Source organism: Coregonus lavaretus (genome assembly GCF_964263955.1).
Source record: "Coregonus lavaretus genome assembly, chromosome: 11".
NCBI lineage: Eukaryota > Metazoa > Chordata > Actinopteri > Salmoniformes > Salmonidae > Coregonus > Coregonus lavaretus.
The window spans coordinates 2,500,558-2,522,546 of NC_139998.1; the positions used below are offsets into that span (position 1 = coordinate 2,500,558).

Consider the following 21,989-nt stretch of genomic DNA (forward strand, 5'->3'; position numbering starts at 1 on the left):
AAATGAGATGGGGTCGAAAAAGGGAGTATAATAATGCTAGATCCAACAAATATGAACTAATGTGAAGCATAGTGACTCACTACTAGGGCTACCTTTATTAAACCATTCCCCGGAGGATGGAGGGAGTCTTCCCTTTTCTTAGCGCGATTCTTCACTCTCTATCATTATAGTAGTATAAGATTGTGAACACTGACAGGTTTGGGGCTTGTCAGGGCAGGCTAGGGTTGCAAAATTCCAGAAACTTTCCCAAACTGCCCAGGTTTTCCTGAAATCCCGGTTGGAGGATTCCTTGAATCAGCAGGGAATAAGCAGGAGAGAATAAGTTATCCAACTGGGAATCATCCAAATGGGATTTCTGAAAAACCTAGGAAAGTTTCAGGTATTTTGTAAACTTTTTGTAGGCTACTGCAAAGTTATGACACAACAAGCCTTTGTGCAACATAACAAGCAGCTGAGTTGAGCTAAGGTCGACAGTGTCTGTGGACTTGTGTGGCTACCTGCTGCAGGGCCTGGGTGTGTGTGGTCTGCTGCAGGGCCTGGGTGTGTGTGGTCTGCTGCAGGGCCTGCAGAGTGGCGGAGGAGGGGATCTGGAGGACGTGTTTGTCTGCAGCCGGCACATGCACCGTCACCTCTGGCTCCTGTTTCACCAGCAGGTCCTTCCTCAGCTGCTCCACCACCTTTTTCTGGAGGACAGAAGGAAGAGGGGGAGAGAAAGAGGGGGAGTCAAAGAGGGGAAAGGAGCAGTGAAGAGCATGGGGAATGAGAAGAGGGCAAGAGAGGGAGGGGTGTAGAGGATGGGGAGAGAAGAGGGGATGAAGGGAGGTGGAACTAGATGAAGGAAAGCACATCAAATAAAACTCCAATTGAGTTTAGTGTCACTGTTCCCTTTAAAATGTTCTGTAGCCTTTTTTAGCCATGACCCCACCAGTGATTCACAACGTATTATGGTAACTACACAAAAGTCTCTTATATTAACATTTGCTAACAATTGGACGTCAAATCAATCACTTTCCTTGTTCCACGTTGAAACAGTCGATTAATTCATGTTGAGAACACCGAAATTTGACGATGGTTCCTTGGCTTTAAGATCAAACCGACTTTTGTGACTTAAATTCGAGGCCGGGGGCTCTGACCTTTCGCTTTGACAACAACTGCAGTTTTCACAACAGCAAAATACCAAATTAGCATCCGCAGCAATGCCAAGTCATTTCAATAGCTAATTCCGCTACTACACTGACACGAAATGATCTTCCCGACAGGGAATTAGACCTGCTCTGAGGAGGGGTAGAGACTGTGGAGCAGAGGAACAGGCAAGTATGAAATAAGTACACTTGGCATTCAGGCCAAAAGAGTTCAATCTTGGTTTCATCAGACCAGAGAATCTTGTTTTTTCATGGTCTGGCCTTTTGGCAATCTCCAAGCAGGCTGTCATGTGCCTTTTACTGAGGAGTGGCTTCAGTCTTGCCACTCTACCATAAAGGCCTGTTTGGTGGAGTGCTGCAGAGATGGTTGTCCTTCTGGAAGGTTCTCTCATCTCCACAGAGGAACTCTACAGCTCTGTCAGAGTGACCATCTGGTTCTTGGTCACCTCCCTGACTTAGGCCCTTCTCCCCTGATTGCTCTGTTTGGCCGGGCGGCCAGCTCTAGGAAGAGTTTTGGTGGTTCCAAACTTCTTCCATTTCAGAATGATGGAGGCCACTGTGTTCTTGGGGACCTTCAATGCTGCAGAAATGTTTTGGTTCCCTTCCCCATATCTGTGCCTCGACACAACCTCGGATCTCTACGGACAATTCCTTCAACCTCATGGCTTGGTTTTTTCTCTGACATACACTGTCAACTGTGGGACCTGTGTGCCTTTCCAAATCATGTCCAATCAATTGAATTTACCACAGGTGGACTCCAATCAAGCTGTAGAAATATCTGAAGGATGATCAATGGAAACAGGATACACCGGAGCTCAATTTCGAGTCTCATAGGAAAGGGTCTGAATACTTATGTAAATAAGGTACTTCTGTTTTTTTATTTGTAATACATTTGCAAAAAATTCTGAAAACCTGTTTTAGCTTCGTCATTATGGGGTATTGTGTGTAGATTGCTGAGGATTTTATTTAATCCATTTTAGAATAAGGCTGTAACGTAACAAAATGTGGAAAAAGTCAAGGGGTTTGAATACTTTCCGAAGGCACTGTAAATGTGCCCATTTGGGGATCTGATAGTATTTCTGATTGGCTTAACGCACCACCACTGTGGAGCTTCTCAAAGTAACGTTTTCTTCACCTCAAACAGCAAGCAAACAAAGTCTGTTTTTACATGCATTGACAATGACAATAGTTCCTCAATGTATTTGAAAAATATTTCCAGCTCACTCCCTTTTGATAACCACTCAGCGTGAAAGGGAAAAATGTAATGCTCTTATCCAGTGGAAACATCATAAAATACCTGATGACCTCATCCCTTGCACAAATAGCCTACAGCTGTGTCTGTCCTGAGCTCACTGGCACAGTGAATTGAGGGCCCAGAATGTTTTACACAATGTTGCAAGTTTGCTAGCTCCAGCTTCTGGCCAGACACAAGTTGATACAATATTTCAAGTTCGTTGCAGACAGGCCATGCGTAGCCAATGTGATTTCTAGGATATTTATTTTTATCAGGATATTTTCTGCCTGCAGGCTGCAATGTTTTTATTTGTTGGCTTCATGTAAGATATTTTTACATAGATGGCAATGGCAATTGAAGTGAGTTTTTAGGTTTGAATCATTTTCATTTAGATTTTGATAGAATTTTGATTAACCACATGACAATGATTTTGAGATACGAAGACGTCATTATAAATTAAACTGTTCCATGAAAATGTGCATATAAAAACCATAACTGGCACGCAGATCGGTAGAAATGGTAAGATAAATTGGCATTCCACATGAGAAAAGGTTGCCGACTACTCGTGTAGCTTATTACCGGCAACTTCAGGAGTGTAACGGCAGAAAGCCAGCAGGAGCAGGAGGATGGCCGGGTCAGGTTAGGATTTTTTTTATTCTGGTTATCTTGATCTCTGGCTCCTTCTTGAATCATTTGTGTCTTATTTCATCAAACAGTGTGCTTAAAGCATCAAACAAGCACAATGCATATAGTTGATTTTATTAAAACACATAGGGTGTGGCTATATACGGAAAAATACACCTTCGATTTCGGTCGACCAATATACCTTCTTTTTTTTCAGGTACAGCCCTACACTAAACACATCTTTAAAGGGATACTTTGTGATTTTGGCAATTAGATCCTTTATCTACTTCCCCAGAGTCAGAAGAACTCGTGGATATCATTTTTATGTCTGTGTCCAATAGGAAGGACGTTAGCGGTAATTCTGCAAGCCAATGCTAACTAGCGTTAGCATAATGGCTGGAAGTGTATGGGTATCTGATAGACTTCCAGCCATTGCGCTAACACCAGTTAGTGCAACTACCTCTTAACTTCCTTCATACTGGACACAGAGACATAAAACTGGTATCCACAAGTTAATCTGACTCTGGGGAAGTAGATCCCGAAGTATCCCTTTAACCAAAAGAGCCACCACTCAATATCTTGGAATATATCCCAGGTTCTTTGATTTGTTCCAGAGAACATGATCACAGTCGGTGTGTCACAAACCACATTGATTAGTCAGCTCCCTTGACAGGCTAGAGAAAGCAGCAGGAAAACAAGTCGTTGTCGAAGTCACACTGGGTGAGTCTCACAGTGGGCAGAATAATGCTGACAGAGAGAGCACGTTGGGAAGAGAATGCACATAAAAAATAATAATAATGTGCTTTCAATTCTGCCTCAAAGCATCCATCAAAAGACATTAGACGTGTAAACAGTATGTGTGTGTGTCTATTCCGTGTTCACTTGCACATGTACACGGCTCTGCACAGAGGGAGTGACAAATTACTCATTCAAATTTAAAAAGCCTCACAAGAAACTGTTAACATTTAAACATACATGATTCATTTGTGTGTATCTTCGAATATAATGTTTAAAGAAACAAATGAGTCTGTCTAAAATGACCAACAAGTTACACATTTTATTTGTAAACATCCTGTGTTTCAAATGCACATAAGTATTGGTGTGTTTGCTCTCATATAGAGCAACCTGGGATAGCCTTGTGTTGTGTCAGCATAGTGTCCTGAAATACCTGCTTCTCGCTAAGCGCTGTGATCTTTGCCTGAAGTTCGTGGAGCTGCTTCTTCAGATCAGCATTCTGCAAAGGAAGGCACAGCTCTTTTTAGGGCAATTTCATACCAAGTTCCAATAATTTACATCCAGGTTCACTTGAAAAAGCAGTTTGGTTAATTTAACCAAAACAACTTTATTTCAAATTGGAATATCTTTGTCTCCCATCCTGATGTTTCACATTCACATACATCTCCAAATGAACTGAATCAGTAAGAAAAATTATTTTATCAAACTATCCAGGTGTCAAAACGCCATTTGGAGCTTGAGTCTCTTAAAATTTTGTGGAAACATTTAGAATCAAATTTTATTGGTCGCCTACACGTGTTTAGCAGATGCTATTGCGGGTGTAGCGAAATGCTTGTCTTCCTAGCTCCAACAGTGTAGTAATATGTAACAATTCACAACAATACAAACAAATCTAAAAGTACAATAATGGAATTAAGAAATATAATTTAGGACGAGCATTGTCGGAGTCCCGGAGTATAAATACTGTGTGTGTGTGTGTAAATATATACACTACTATATAACACCTACTCATTCAAGGGTTTTTATTTATTTGTACTATTTTTTACAATGTAGAATAATAGTGAAGACATCAAAACTATGAAATAACATATGGAATCATGTAGTAACCAAAAATGTGTTAAGTATATATACAGTGAGGGAAAAAAGTATTTGATCCCGTGCTGATTTTGTACGTTTGCCCACTGACAAAGAAATGATCAGTCTATAATTTTAATGGTAGGTTTATTTGAACAGTGAGAGACAGAATAACAACAAAAAAATCCAGAAAAACGCATGTCAAAAATGTTATAAATTGATTTGCATTTTAATGAGGTAAATAAGTATTTGACCCCCTCTCAACCAGAAAGATTTCTGGCTCCCAGGTGTCTTTTATACAGGTAACGAGCTGAGATTAGGAGCACACTCTTAAAGGGAGTGCTTCTAATCTCAGCTTGTTACCTGTATAAAAGACACCTGTCCACAGAAGCAATCAATCAATCAGATTCCAAACTCTCCACCATGGCCGTGTAAAGGAAAGAATGAATGGGGCCATGTATCGTGAGATTTTGAGTGAAAACCTCCTTCCATCAGCAAGGGCATTGAAGATGAAACGTGGCTGGGTCTTTCAGCATGACAATGATCCCAAACACACCGCCCGGGCAACGAAGGAGTGGCTTCGTAAGAAGCATTTCAAGGTCCTGGAGTGGCCTAGCCAGTCTCCAGATCTCAACCCCATAGAAAATCTTTGGAGGGAGTTGAAAGTCCGTGTTGCCCAGCGACAGCCCCAAAACATCACTGCTCTAGAGGAGATCTGCATGGAGGAATGGGCCAAAATACCAGCAACAGTGTGTGAAAACCTTGTGAAGACTTACAGAAAACGTTTGACCTGTGTCATTGCCAACAAAGGGTATATAACAAAGTATTGAGAAACTTTTGTTATTGACCAAATACTTATTTTGCACCATAATTTGCAAATAAATTCATCAAAAATCCTACAATGTGATTTTCTGGATTTTCTTTTCTCATTTTGTCTGTCATAGTTGACGTGTACCTATGATGAAAATTACAGGCCTCTCATCTTTTTAAGTGGGAGAACTTGCACAATTGGTGGCTGACTAAATACTTTTTTCCCCCACTATATATATATATATATATATATATATATATATATATATATATATATATATATATATATATATATATATATACACACACACATACATATATATATACACATATATATGTGTGTATATATGTGAGTGTATATACTCTCCCTTATACTGGTCACTGGAAGTTCAACATAGCACCTCATGGCAAAGAACTCTGAGGATCTGAAAAAAAGAATTGTTGTTCTACATAAAGATGGCCTGGGCTATAAGAAGATTGCCAAGACCCTGAAACTGAGCTGCAGCACGGTGGCCAAGATCATACAGCGGTTTAACAGGAGAGGTTCCACTCAGAACAGGCCTCGCCATGGTCGACCAAAGAGGTTGAGTGCACGTGCTCAGCGTCATATCCAGAGGTTGTCTTTGGGAAATAGACGTACGAGTGCTGCCAGCATTGCTGCAGAGGTTGAAGGGGTGGGGGGTCAGCCTGTCAGTGCTCAGACCATACGCCGCACACTGCATCAAATTGGTCTGCATGGCTGTCGTCCCAGAAGGAAGCCTCTTCTAAAGATGATGCACAAGAAAGCCCGCAAACAGTTTGCTGAAGACAAGCAGACTAAGGACATGGATGTCCTGTGGTCTGATGAGACCAAGATAAACTTATTTGGTTCAGATGGTGTCAAGCGTGTGTGGCGGCAACCAGGTGAGGAGTAAAAAGACAATTGTGTCTTGCCTACAGTCAAGCATGGTGGTGGGAGTGTCATGGTCTGCACGAGTGCTGCCGGCACTGGGGAGCTACAGTTAATTGAGGGAACCATGAATGCCAACATGTACTGTGACATACTGAAGCAGAGCATGATCCCCTCCCTTCGGAGACTGGGCCGCAGGGCAGTATTCCAACATGATAACGACCCCAAACACACCTCCAAGACGACCACTGCCTTGCTAAAGAAGCTGAGGGTAAAGGTGATGGACTGGCCAAGCATGTCTCCAGACCTAAACATTATTGAGCATCTGTGGGGCATCCTCAAACGGAAGGTGGAGGAGTGCAAGGTCTCTAACATCCACCAGCTCTGTGATGTCGTCAAGAAGGAGTGGAAGAGGACTCCAGTGGCAACCTGCGAAGCTCTGGTGAACTACATGCCCAAGAGGGTTAAGGCAGTGCTGGAAAATGATGGTGGCCACACAAAATTGACACTTTGGGCCAATTTGGACATTTTCACTTAGGGGTGTACTCACTTTTGTTGCCAGCGGTTTAGACATTAATGGCTGTGTGTTGTGTTATTTTGAGGGGACAGCAAATTTACTTTTTTATACAAGCTGTACACTCTACTTTACATTGTAGCAAAGTGTCATTTCTTCAGTGTTGTCACATGAAAAGATATACTCAAATATTTACAAAAATGTGAGAGGTGTACTCACTTTTGTGAGATACTGTACACACACACACACATATATATATACACACATATATATATATATATATTTATATATATATATATATATATATATATATATATTTATATATATATATATATATATTATATATATATAAATATATATATATACACATATATATATATATATATATATATATACATACATACACACACACACACATATATATATATATATATATATACACACACACACACACACACACACATATATACATACCTCCAATTGACTCAAATAATGTCAATTAGCCTATCAGAAGCTTCTAAAGCCATGACATAATTTTCTGGAATTTTCCAAGCTGTTTAAAGGCACAGTCAACTTAGTGTATGTAAACTTGTGACCCACTGGAATTGTGATACAGTGAATTATAAAGTGAAATAATCTGTCTGTAAACAATTGTTGGAAAAATTACTTGTGTCATGCACAAAGTAGATGTCCTAACCGACTTGCCAAAACGATAGTTCGTTAACAAGAAATTTGTGGAGTGGTTGAAAAACAAGTTTTAATGACTAAGTGTATGTAAACTTCCGACTTCAACTGTATATATACACACAAAAGTTTGGGGTCACTTACAAATGTCCTTGTTTTCCATGAAAACACACATGAAATGAGTTTGAATAGGAAATATAGCATAATTAATAGGAAATGTAGTCATTGACAAGGTTAGAAATAATGATTTTTAATTGAAATATATAATTGTGTCCTTCAAACTTTGATTTCGTCAAAGAATCCTCCATTTGCAGCAATTATAGCCTTGCAGACCTTTGGCATTCTAGTTGTCAATTTGTTGAGGTATTCTGAAGAGATTTCACCTTATGCTTCCTGAAGCACCTCCCACAAGTTGGATTGGCTTGATGGACACTTCTTACGTACCATACAGTCAAGATGCTCCCACAACAGCTCAGTAAGGTTGAGATCCGGTGACTGTGCTGGCCACTCCATTATAGACAGAATACCAGCTCACTGCTTCTTCCCTAAATAGTTATTGCGTAGTTTGAAGCTGTGCTTTGGGTCATTGTCCAATTGTAGGAGGAAATTGGCTCCAATCAAGCGCTGTCCACAGGGTATGGCATGGCGTGCAAAATGGAGTGATAGCCTTCCTTCTTCAAGATCCCTTTTACCCTGTACAAATCTCCCACTATACCACCACCAAAGCACCCCCAGACCATCACATTGCCTCCAACATGCCACATTGCCTCCAACATGCTTGACAGATGGCATCAAGCACTCCTCCAGCAGCTTTTCACTTGGTCTGCGTCTCACAAATGTTCGTCTTTGTGATCCGAACACCTCAAACTTCGATTTGTCTGTCCATAACACTTCCTCTGTCCAGTGTCTGTGTTCTTTTGCCCATATTAATATTTTATTTTTATTGGCCAGTCTGAGATATGGCTTTTTCTTTGCAACTCTGCCTAGGTCAGCATCCCGGAGTCGCCTCTTCACCTTTGACGTTGAGACTGGTGTTTTGCAGGTACTATTTAATGAAGCTGCCAGTTGAGGACCTGTGAGGCGCCTGTTTCTCAAACTAGACACTCTAATGTATTTGTCCTCTTGCTCAGTTGTGCACCGGGGCCTCCCACTCCTCTTTCTATTCTGGTTAGAGCCAGTTTGCGCTGTTCTGTGAAGGGAGTAGTCCACAGCGTTGTACGAGATCTTCAGTTTTTTGGCAATTTCTCACATGGAATAGCCTTCATTTCTCAGATCAAGACTAGACTGACGAGTTTCAGAAGAAAGTTATTTGTTTCTGGCCATTTTGATCCTGTAATCGAACCCACAATTGCTGATGCTCCAGATACTCAACAAGTCTCAAGAAGGCCCGTTTTATTGCTTCTTTAATCAGCACAACAGTTTTCAGCTCTGCTAACATAATTGCAAAAGGGTTTTCTAATGCTCAATTAGCCTTTTAAAATGATAAACTTGGATTAGCAAACACAACGTGCCATTGGAACACAGGACTGATGGTTGCTGATCATGGGCTTCTGTACGCCTACGTAGATATTCCATTAAACATCAGCCATTTGCAGCTACAATTGCCATTTACAACATTAACAATGTCTACATTGTATTTTTGATGTTATTTTAATGGACAAAAAAATTGATTTTCTTTCGAAAACAAGGACATTTCAAGTGACCCCAAACTTTTGAATGGTAGTGTATATATATTTGCAAGAAAAAAAACATATGGGGGATTGGATGTGATGCAGACAATTACATTGATGGACGTTACAATCTATCTGCAATATTAAAGCTGATCTACCCCTAAAAAAAAAAAAGTATGCAGATATTTGCGCAGTCTTGCACGCACATTTACTGGCTGGCGCTTGCATTGTTGTTTTCCTTACAAATAATAACTTTGGACATGTGTGCAATCCTATCAAAGTGCCTTATTTTCTGTATATCGTATAGTCGTTTCTACTGTAGCATAAAGTATGTATGTACAGTGGGGAAAAAAAGTATTTAGTCAGCCACCAATTGTGCAAGTTCTCCCACTTAAAAAGATGAGAGAGGCCTGTAATTTTCATCATAGGTACACGTCAACTATGACAGACAAATTGAGAAAAAAAAATCCAGAAAATCACATTGTAGGATTTTTAATGAATGTATTTGCAAATTATGGTGGAAAATAAGTATTTGGTCAATAACAAAAGTTTCTCAATACTTTGTTATATACCCTTTGTTGGCAATGACACCGGTCAAACGTTTTCTGTAAGTCTTCACAAGGTTTTCACACACTGTTGCTGGTATTTTGGCCCATTCCTCCATGCAGATCTCCTCTAGAGCAGTGATGTTTTGGGGCTGTCGCTGGGCAACACGGACTTTCAACTCCCTCCAAAGATTTTCTATGGGGTTGAGATCTGGAGACTGGCTAGGCCACTCCAGGACCTTGAAATGCTTCTTACGAAGCCACTCCTTCGTTGCCCGGGTGGTGTGTTTGTGATCATTGTCATGCTGAAAGACCCAGCCACGTTTCATCTTCAATGCCCTTGCTGATGGAAGGAGGTTTTCACTCAAAATCTCACGATACATGGCCCCATTCATTCTTTCCTTTACACGGATCAGTCGTCCTGGTCCCTTTGCAGAAAAACAGCCCCAAAGCATGATGTTTCCACCCCCATGCTTCACAGTAGGTATGGTGTTCTTTGGATGCAACTCAGCATTCTTTGTCCTCCAAACACGACGAGTTGAGTTTTTACCAAAAAGTTATATTTTGGTTTCATCTGACCATATGACATTCTCCCAATCCTCTTCTGGATCATCCAAATGCACTCTAGCAAACTTCAGACGGGCCTGGACATGTACTGGCTTAAGCAGGGGGACACGTCTGGAACTGCAGAATTTGAGTCCCTGGCGGCGTAGTGTGTTACTGATGGTAGGCTTTGTTACTTTGGTCCCAGCTCTCTGCAGGTCATTCACTAGGTCCCCCTGTGTGGTTCTGGGATTTTTGCTCACCGTTCTTGTGATCATTTTGACCCCACGGGGTGAGATCTTGCGTGGAGCCCCAGATCGAGGGAGATTATCAGTGGTCTTGTATGTCTTCCATTTCCTAATAATTGCTCCCACAGTTGATTTCTTCAAACCAAGCTGCTTACCTATTGCAGATTCAGTCTTCCCAGCCTGGTGCAGGTCTACAATTTTGTTTCTGGTGTCCTTTGACAGCTCTTCGGTCTTGGCCATAGTGGAGTTTGGAGTGTGACTGTTTGAGGTTGTGGACAGGTGTCTTTTATACTGATAACAAGTTCAAACAGGTGCCATTAATACAGGTAACGAGTGGAGGACAGAGGAGCCTCTAAAAGAAGAAGTTACAGGTCTGTGAGAGCCAGAAATCTTGCTTGTTCGTAGGTGACCAAATACTTATTTTCCACCATAATTTGCAAATAAATTCATTAAAAATCCTACAATGTGATTTTCTGGATTTTTTTTCTCATTTTGTCTGTCATAGTTGACGTGTACCTATGATGAAAATTACAGGCCTCTCTCATCTTTTTAAGTGGGAGAACTTGCACAATTGGTGGCTGACTAAATACATTTTTGCCCCACTGTATGTATGTATGGAGCATAATGTATTTACAGTTTTATTCACGTTTTCAAGTACTGTCAGACCAAAGATGTTATAAATGAGGTGAAGGAATGGTTCACTCATCTTTCAAGTAAACTTCCGGAAGAGAATGAAGGAAAGTGAATGATTGTAGATGACACACCCCCTTCAACATGCATACTGCAAACAGAACAAACTCATCGTCTCCTCTTATTATCTTTGGTTGACGTGGAAAAACAAACATGGTGGCGCGCACAAACTACCCATCGCCGGATTACTTTCGATTTCTAGAAAGTGTTTTACTCAATTATTTCGATCAATGTTGAGCTCACCCGTGATGTGATGACTTATAAATAGTAATTGCTATTAGCTAATTCATATTGTGGTTTTTATCAGCCGAGAGTTCTCTAAATATGACTGCTTGTGTTACGTCAATCTTTCCTCAGTTAGCGCTAGGACTAATGTAGCCTACATTTTCCGGTTTGGATGATTGCGTATGCTGTCGCTACTTCTGTGAATGTCTGAACATTGCATCCAAAAATAAACTGGTCACATTCAGGACATAACTTTGTAAGGACTGTGTTTGTGCAAAATGTTTGTGAAAAAACAGTGTGGCTGGCTCAAATGCTGACTGTTGCGTCAATCAAAACTGGACGTTCTAAATAAGCGTTCTAATCACACCGGTTTAAGCGTACGCTGCAGGGACCACTGTAGAATGATCACACCCGTTTGTTGGTACGTGTGAAAAGGTTAATCATGAAACATACACCTCCGCCTTTCTTCTTCCCAGAGAGTTCTTTAATCTTATCTGCACTATGTACTGAGAACCCAGCTGCTGTATGGATGGGGACAGTATATCCGGAGAGAGCCATGATTCCGTGAAACAGAGTATGTTACAGTCCCTGATGTCTCTCTGGAAGGAGATCCTCGCCCTGAGCTTGTCTACTTTATTGTCCAGGAAATGAACATTAGCAAGTAATATAATCGGAAGCGGTGGATGGTGGGCTCGCATTATGAGTCGGAATAGAAGTTCATTCCGAATACCTCTTCTCTGCCGGCGGCGTCTTGGAGCAGCCTTGGGGATAAGTTCAATTGCCCTAGGGGGTACGAACAAAGGATCCAATTCGGGAAAGTCGTATTTCTGGTCGGAATGCTGGCGAGTTACCGCCGCTCTGATATCCAAAAGTTATTTCCGGCTGTATGTAATAACGCAAAAAAACGTTCTGGGCTAATAATGTAAGAAATAACATGTTTTTTTTTGTTCAATAGTGCAAAGTTGCTTAGGAGCTAGAAACAGAGCTGCAATGTCTATCGGCGCCATCTATCGGCACCATCAGTCTACTGAAAACAAACAAAACCAAACAATTATTAACCTAAATTGTCTTTACCTGTGGGTCCTGTTTCATCTGGGTGACCAGGTTCTGTAGAAGAAAAAGATAAGGATAAATGTGGGTAGGATAACAAATTTATTCAGGGACATTACACAAGACTCTACTACAGCCTGTAGACAGTGACACCTAAAGGCAAAACATTAAACTGTATTGAATCCAGTGCACCTGTCCCATACCTAATTGTGACAGTGGCCGTCATTCAGTCTCAGCATAACATTTACATTTTAGTCATTTAGCAGACGCTCTTATCCAGAGCGACTTACAGTTAGTGAGTGCATACATTAATATATATATATTTTTTTTTAAATCATACCGGCCCCCCATGGGAATCGAACCCACAACCCTGGCATTGCAAACGCCATCTCTGCCGGCCAAACCCTCCCCTACCTTGGACGACGCTGGGCCAATTGTGCGCCGCCCCATGTCTCCCGGTCGCGGCCGGCTACGACAGAGCCTGGATTCGAACCAGGATCTCTAGTGGCACAGTTAGCACTGCGATGCAGTGCCTTAGACCACTGCGCCACTCGGGAGGTTAACACTGAATAGCATATACAACCCTTCATATTTTCATAATTATAGTATATGATTATTATATAATTTGAATATTTGATTAGGATGACTTTATAAATACTGAAATGTGACTTCTTACATATAAATTACATATCCATACATTTTACATACTCTGACATGCACGGTCAACTGTGGGACCTTATATAGACAGGTGTGTGCCTTTCCAAATCATGTCCAATCAATTGAATTTACCACAGGTGGACGCCAATCAAGTTGTAGAAACATCAATGATGATCAATGGAAACAGGATGCACCTGAGCTCAATTTCGAATCTCATAGCAAAGGGTCTGAATAATTATGTAAATAAGGTATCGCTTTTTTATTTTTAATACATTTGCAAAAAAAATCTAAAAACCTGTTTTCGCTTTGTCATTATGTGTAGATTGATGAGGATTTATTTTTATTTAATACATTTTAGAATAAGGCTGTAACATAACAAAATGTGGAGAAAGTGAAGGAGTATGAATACTTTCCCGAATGCACTGTAAGTGGAAGTTAGGATTCGCCCCATAATGCAATGGTCTTCAGTGGATCTTCTCAAACTTATACAGTGAGGGAAAAAAGTATTTGATCCCCTGCTGATTTTGTACGTTTGCCCACTGACAAAGATATGATCAGTCTATAATTTTAATGGTAGGTTAATTTGAACAGTGAGAGACAGAATAACAACAAATAAATCCAGAAAAACATGTCAAAAATGTTATAAATTGATTTGCATTTTAATGAGGGAAATAAGTATTTGACCCCTCTGCAAAACATGACTTAGTACTTGGTGGCAAAACCCTTGTTGGCAATCACAGAGGTCAGATGTTTCTTTTAGTTGGCCACCAGGTTTGCACACATCTCAGGAGGGATTTTGTCCCACTCCTCTTTGCAGATCTTCTCCAAGTCATTAAGGTTTCGAGGCTGACGTTTGGCAACTCGAACCTTCAGGCCCCGTCCATCGTCCCTTTGATGCGGTGAAGTTGCCCTGTCCCCTTAGCAGAAAAACACCCCCAAAGCATAATGTTTCCACCTCCATGTTTGACAGTGGGGATGGTGTTCTTGGGGTCATAGGCAGCATTCCTCCTCCTCCAAACACGGCGAGTTGAGTTGATGCCAAAGAGCTCCATTTTGGTCTCATCTGACCACAACACTTTCACCCAGTTCTCCTCTGAATCATTCAGATGTTCATTGGCAAACTTCAGACAGGCCTGTATATGTGCTTTCTTGAGCAGGGGGACATTGCGGGCGCTGCAGGATTTCAGTCCTTCACGGCGTAGTGTGTTACCAATTGTTTTCTTGGTGACTATGGTCCCAGCTGCCTTGAGATCATTGACAAGATCCTCCTGTGTAGTTCTGGGCTGATTCCTCACCGTTCTCATGATTATTGCAACTCCACGAGGTGAGATCTTGCATGGAGCCCCAGGCCGAGGGAGATTGACAGTTATTTTGTGTTTCTTCCATTTGCGAATAATCGCACCAACTGTTGTCCCCTTCTCACCAAGCTGCTTGGCGATGGTCTTGTAGCCCATTCCAACCTTGTGTAGGTCTACAATCTTGTCCCTGACATCCTTGGAGAGCTCTTTGGTCTTGGCCATGGTGGAGAGTTTGGAATCTGATTGATTGATTGCTTCTGTGGACAGGTGTCTTTTATACAGGTAACAAACTGATTAAGGGGCACTCCCTTTATGAGTGTGCTCCTAATCTCTGCTCGTTACCTGTATAAAGACACCTGGGACCCAGAAATCTTTCTGATTGAGAGGGGGTCAAATACTTATTTCCCTCAATAAAATGCAAATCAATTTATAACATTTTTGACATGCGTTTTTCTGGATTTTTTTGTTGTTATTCTGTCTCTCACTGTTCAAATAAACCTTCCATTAAAATTATAGACTGATAATTTCTTTGTCAGTGGGCAAACGTACAAAATCAGCAGGGGATCAAATACTTGTTTCCCTCACTGTACACTGACTCGGTGACTGGGTTCATCAGGAAGTGCATAGCGGAAGTTGATCCTACTGTGATGATGAAAAGGTAACCATTTCAGAAACCATGGATAGATTGTAGCATTCGCGCAAAACTAAAAATGCAAACCACTGCAAAGTGACTGGGAAAATTGACTTTTACAAACAGACCAACTATGACCTCCGTAAGGCAATCAAAGAGGCAGAACGTCAGTACAGAGACAAAGTGGAGTCGTAATTCAACAGCTCAGACGAGACGCATGTGGCAGCGACTCCAGACAATCATGGATTATAACGGGAAAGCCAGCCACGTCGTGGACACCACGCCTCGCTTCCAGACAAGCTAAACACCTGCTTCGCCGCTTCGAGGAAAACAACACCGAGCCGCCGATGTGGACCCCCTCCGCTCACGAGGACTGTATACTCCTAATCTCCGTGGCCGAAGCAAGTAAGACATTTAAGCAAGTTAACCCTCGCAAGGCTGCCGGCCCAGACTGCATCCCAAGCAGTGTCCTCAGAGCTTGCCCAGACCAGTTGGCAATTTCTCACTATTCCATTCTGTTGTCCCCACTTGCTTCAAGACGTCCACCATCGTTCCTGTACACAAGAAAGCAAAGGTAACCAAACTAAATGACTATCGCCTCGTAGCACTCACTCCTGTCATCATGAAGTGCTTTGAGAGGATAGTTAAGAATCATATAATCTCCACCATACCCTACACCCTAGACCCACTACAATTTGCATACCGCCCCCACAGATTCACGGACGACGCAATCGCCATTGCACTGCACACTGCCCTATTCCCACTTGGACAAGAGGAATACCTATGTAAGAATGCTGTTCATTGACTACAGCTCAGCCTTCAACACCATAGTGCCCTCCAAGCTCATTACTAAGCTCAGGGCCCTGGGTCTGAACACCTCCCTGTCCAACTGGGTCCTGGACTTCCCGACGGGCAGACCCCAGTTGGTGAAGGTAGACAACAATACCTTCGCCACGCTGATCCTCAACACGGGGGCCCACAAGGGTGAGCGCTCAGTACTCCCTGTTCACCCATGACTGCGTGGCCACGCACATCTCCAACTCAAGTCATCAAGTTTGCTGACGACGCAACAGTGGAAGGCCTGATTACAAACAACGACGAGACAGCCTACAGGGATGAGGTGAGTGCCTTGGCGGAGTGGTGCCAGGAAAATAACCTCACCCTCATCGTCAACAAAACAAAGGATCTGATTGTGGACTACAGGAGACAGCAGAGAGAGCACGCCCCCATCCACATAGACGGGGCCGCAGTGGAGAGGGTCAAAAGCTTCAAGTTCCTCTGCGTGCACATCACTGAAGACTTGAAATGGTCCATTCACACAAAGTGTGGTGAAGAAGGAGCAACAGCGCCTCCAAGTTCAGGAGGCTGAAGAAATGTGGCTTGGCCCAGTTCTACAGAACTGTTGGGCTGTATCACCACCTAGTACAGCAATTGCTCCGTCTGCAACCGCAGGGCTGCCCAACGCACCATCGGGGGCACACTGCCTGCCCTCCAGGACATCTACAGCACCCGGTGTCACAGGAAGGTCAAGAAGATCATCAAGGACTGTTCACCCCACTACCATCTAGAAGGCGAAGACAGTACATAAACAGCTTCTATCCCTAGGCCATCAGACTGTTAAACAGACAAAACTAGCCGGCTACTCTACCCTGCACCTTAGGGACTGCTGCCCTATGTACATTGTCATTGAACACTGGTCACTTTAATAATGTTTACATACTATTTATATATCTAATGCTGTACAACATTTGTATCATTTTTTATTTTTCATTATTGTGTGCTTGTTGGACATTTACTGCATTGATTAATAGGAACATAAGAATTTCGCTGCACCCACCATAACACCTGCTAAAAATACATTTTTACTTTATTTGATAGCACTCGTCATAATAGCTGTGACTGAACTTTTGACAGTTAGCCCAGTTGATTAGAGTACTTTGTCATCATTTGCAGGCGTAACAAAGAGCCTGAACACTGAGCGGATGAACAGAACAAAACAACGGAACACCTAGGGATGTTTTCCTCCTACCTGATGGACTTGTATTTCCACTTTCAGGGCCTCCTGTAACGTTTGTAATTCCATCATTGAGCCAGTCAGTGTGCCAGTCAGTCCGGGGGAACTTTCAGCCTGTGTACAGAGAAGAATGGGGAAAAACATTTAATTTTAATAAACTTTAATTATCACAGTTGAATCAGTGGATTCAAGCTTGCAGTCATAGCAACCAGAGAATATTCAACATTTCCAATGCTCTGTCAAACAATCCATGATGGCAACCATTTTGTTGTCAATATGCGGAGTTCAAACAATTACACTGTCCCCATCCAATTCGGAACATAATATTCAGGAGGTGATAAGCATGGCTTGGTTTTATACTCTACAGTCTGCATGTTAAAGAATTATGTCCATTGAGTACAGTACATCACATAAGACCTGAAGGGAATAAAGTGCATTCGGAAAGTATTCAGACCCCTTCCCTTTTTCCACATTTTGTTATGTTACAGCCTTATTATAAAATTGATTGAATTATTAATTATTTTCCTCAATCTACACACAATACCCCATAATGACAAAGGAAAAACCGTTAATTTTTTTTTTTACATTAATTTACAAAAAAAACACAGAAATACCTTATTTACTTAAGTATTCAGACCTTTGCTAGGAGACTCAAAATTGAGCTCAGGTGAATCCTGTTTCCATTGATCATCCTTGAGATGTTTCTACAACTTGATTGGAGTCCACCTGTGGTAAACATAATTGATTGGAGGGTGGTGCGGTCTGCCGAACGCATTACCGGGGGCAAACTACCCGACCTCCAAGACACATACAACATCCGATGTCACAGGAAGGCCAAAAAGATCATCAAGGACATCAACCACCCGAGCCACTGCCTGTTCACCCCGCTATCATCCAGAAAGCGAGGTCAGTACAGGTGCATCAAAGCTGGGACCGAGAGAATGAAAAACAGCTTCTATCTCAAGGCAATCAGACTGTTAAATAGCCATCACTAGCACATTAGAGGCTGCTGCTGCCTATTGAAATCACTGGCCACTTTAAGAAATGGAACACTAGTCACTTTAATAATGTTTACATATCTTGCACTACTCATCTCATACAGTGGGGAAAAAAAGTATTTAGTCAGCCACCAATTGTGCAAGTTCTCCCACTTAAAAACTTTATGAATTTATTTGCAAATTATGGTGGAAAATAAGTATTTGGTCACCTACAAACAAGCAAGATTTCTGGCTCTCACAGACCTGTAACTTCTTTAAGAGGCTCCTCTGTTGTCCACTCATTACCTGTATTAATGGCACCTGTTTGAACTTGTTATCAGTATAAAATACACCTGTCCACAACCTCAAACAGTCACACTCCAAACTCCATTATGGCCAAGACCAAAGAGCTGTCAAAGGACACCAGAAACAAAATTGTAGACCTGCACCAGGCTGAGAAGACTGAATCTGCAATAGGTAAGCAGCTTGGTTTGAAGAAATCAACTGTGGGAGCAATTATTAGGAAATGGAAGACATACAAGACCACTGATAATCTCCCTCGATCTGGGGCTCCACGCAAGATCTCACCCCGTGGGGTCAAAATGATCACAAGAACGGTGAGCAAAAATCCCAGAACCACACGGGGGGACCTAGTGAATGACCTGCAGAGAGCTGGGACCAAAGTAACAAAGCCTACCATCAGTAACACACTACGCCGCCAGGGACTCAAATCCTGCAGTGCCAGACGTGTCCCCCTGCTTAAGCCAGTACATGTCCAGGCCCGTCTGAAGTTTGCTAGAGTGCATTTGGATGATCCAGAAGAGGATTGGGAGAATGTCATATGGTCAGATGAAACCAAAATATAACCTTTTGGTAAAAAGTCAACTCGTCGTGTTTGGAGGACAAAGAATGCTGAGTTGCATCCAAAGAACACCATACCTACTGTGAAGCATGGGGGTGGAAACATCATGCTTTGGGGCTGTTTTTCTGCAAAGGGACCAGGACGACTGATCCGTGTAAAGGAAAGAATGAATGGGGCCATGTATCGTGAGATTTTGAGTGAAAACCTCCTTCCATCAGCAAGGGCATTGAAGATGAAACGTGGCTGGGTCTTTCAGCATGACAATGATCCCAAACACACCGCCCGGGCAACGAAGGAGTGGCTTCGTAAGAAGCATTTCAAGGTCCTGGAGTGGCCTAGCCAGTCTCCAGATCTCAACCCCATAGAAAATCTTTGGAGGGAGTTGAAAGTCCGTGTTGCCCAGCGACAGCCCCAAAACATCACTGCTCTAGAGGAGATCTGCATGGAGGAATGGGCCAAAATACCAGCAACAGTGTGTGAAAACCTTGTGAAGACTTACAGAAAACGTTTGACCTGTGTCATTGCCAACAAAGGGTATATAACAAAGTATTGAGAAACTTTTGTTATTGACCAAATACTTATTTTCCACCATAATTTGCAAATAAATTCATAAAAAATCCTACAATGTGATTTTCTGGAGAAAAAAAATCTCATTTTGTCTGTCATAGTTGACGTGTACCTATGATGAAAATTACAGGCCTCTCATCTTTTTAAGTGGGAGAACTTGCACAATTGGTGGCTGACTAAAAACTTTTTTCCCCACTGTATGTATATACTGCATTCTATAATATTCTACTGTACCATAGTCCATGCCGCTCTGTCGTTGCTTGTCCATATATGTATACATTCTTAAATCCCATTCCTTACTAGTTTTGTGTGTATTGGGTACATGTTGGGAAATTGTTAGATATTACTGCACTGTCGGAGCAAGAAGCACAAGCATTTCGCTACACCCGCTATAACATCTGCTAAACACGTGTATGTGACAAATAACATTTGATTTGGTTTGATTTGGAAAGGCAAACACTTGTCTATATAAAGGTTCCACAGTTGACAGTGCATTTCAGAGTAATAACCAAGCCATGAGGTCGAAAAAATTGTCCGTAGAGCTCCGAGACAGGATCATGTTGAGGCACAGATCTGGGGAAGGGTACCAACAAATGTCAGCATGCATTGAAGGTCCCCAAGAACACAGTGGCCTCCATCATTTTTAAATGGAAGAAGTTTGGAACCACCAAGACTCTTCCTAGAGCTGGCCGCCCGGCCAAACTGAGCAATCGGGGGAGAAGGGCCTTGGTCAGGGAGGTGACCAACAACCCAATGGTCACTGACAGAGCTCCAGAGATCCTCTGTGGAGATGGGAGAACCTTCCAGAAGGACAACCATCTCTGCAGCGCTTCACCAATCAGGCCTTTATGGTAGAGTGGCCAGACGGAAGCCACTCCTCAGTAAAAGGCACATGACAGCCCGCTTGGAGTTTGCCAAAAGGCACCTAAAGGACTCTCAGACAATGAGAAACAAGATTCTCTGGTCTGATGAAACCAAGATTGAACTCTTTGGCCTGAATGCCAAGCGTCACGTCTGGAGGAAAACTGGCACCATCCCTACGGTGAAGCATGGTGGTGGCAGCATCATGCTGTGGGGATGTTTTTCAGCGGCAGGGACTGGGAGACTAGTCAGGATCGAGTGAAAGATGAACGGAGAAAAGTACAGAGAGATCCTTGATGAAAACCTGCTCCAGAGTGCTCAGGACCTGACCGGGGCGAAGGTTCACCTTCCAACAGGACAACGAGCCTAAGCACACAGCCAAGACAACGCAGGAGTGGCTTCAGGACAAGTCTCTGAATGTCCTTGAATGGCCCAGCCAGAGCCCGGACTTTAACCTGATCAAACATCTCTGGAGAGACCTGAAAATAGCTGTGCAGCGATGCTCCCCCTCCAACCTGACAGAGCTTGAGAGGATCTGCAGAGAAGAATGGGAGAAACTCCCCAAATACAGGTGTGCCAAGCTTGTAGCGTCATACCCAAGAAGACTCAAGGCTGTAATCGCTGCCAAAGGTACTGAGTAAAGGGTCTGAATACTTATGTAAATATTTTTTATAAAAACCTGTTTTTGCTTTGCCATTATGGGGTATTGTGTGTAGATTGATGAGGAAAAAACAACAATGTAATCAATTTTAGAATAAGGCTGTAACGTAACAAAATGTGGAAAAAGTCAAGTGGTCTGAATACTTTCCGAATGCATTGTACATCCTGGCAAAAAAGCAAGGTTATGAGTCAAACGGCCTGAAACAACAGCTATTAACTTTTTGTTTGAGTCTTTTAGGATATTTATCAACAAAGCCTTGGACGTACAAAAGGCTGAATGTTGTAACCTTGTGAATGGTAAAAATAGTGAAGGAATGTGCTAATTAACTCCAGCTCTTACCTTCACACCGTCTCCAGGTTGAATACCATCCAATTGAAGCATTAAAGAGCCGCTGTACGCAAAAAAGAAACCACGGTAACTGACCTTTACTCCAACCGTAAGAAACAATTCACCTTTCAGTAACAAAACTAAATTGGTTATTTCTCTTAGGGCACACGTCTTCAAACGTTTCGGAACAGAAAACAAAAATGAGCATTTCTTAAGTCCAAGAAGTCCCTCCCCTGTTGCAGTCCATTTCCCCCCGTTTGGTGCCTAATGAACACGACCCTGACAAAGAGGGTAGCCTATGGGGTTCTCTCGATTGGGCAAAAGACTGTCCTCCGTCTTCTCTCCTCTGTGACCCGGAAACCGATAAATGGTCAAGGAGTGTTTCAATTCGTTAGCAGGCAAACCATTTTGTAAAAATGTATTTCACCTTTATTTAACCAGGTAAGCCAGTTGAGAA

The 21,989-nt window shown here is 42.3% G+C and overlaps 1 protein-coding gene across 1 annotated transcript in view; it reads right to left on the reverse strand.

Annotated features, from left to right (window-relative positions):
* LOC311137164 (PHD finger protein 21A-like) overlaps positions 1-21,586 on the reverse strand; it is a gene marked incomplete at its 5' end in the record, with an annotated part of 45,483 nt that extends 23,897 nt beyond the window's left edge. The window contains 5 exons of the mRNA XM_084171515.1: positions 498-683; positions 4,169-4,234; positions 12,702-12,734; positions 17,293-17,391; positions 21,545-21,586. Coding sequence (XP_084027641.1) covers positions 498-683; positions 4,169-4,234; positions 12,702-12,734; positions 17,293-17,391; positions 21,545-21,586 — 426 coding nt within the window. The remainder of the gene's footprint in view (positions 1-497; positions 684-4,168; positions 4,235-12,701; positions 12,735-17,292; positions 17,392-21,544) is intronic.
* Positions 21,587-21,989: the final 403 nt, after the last annotated feature.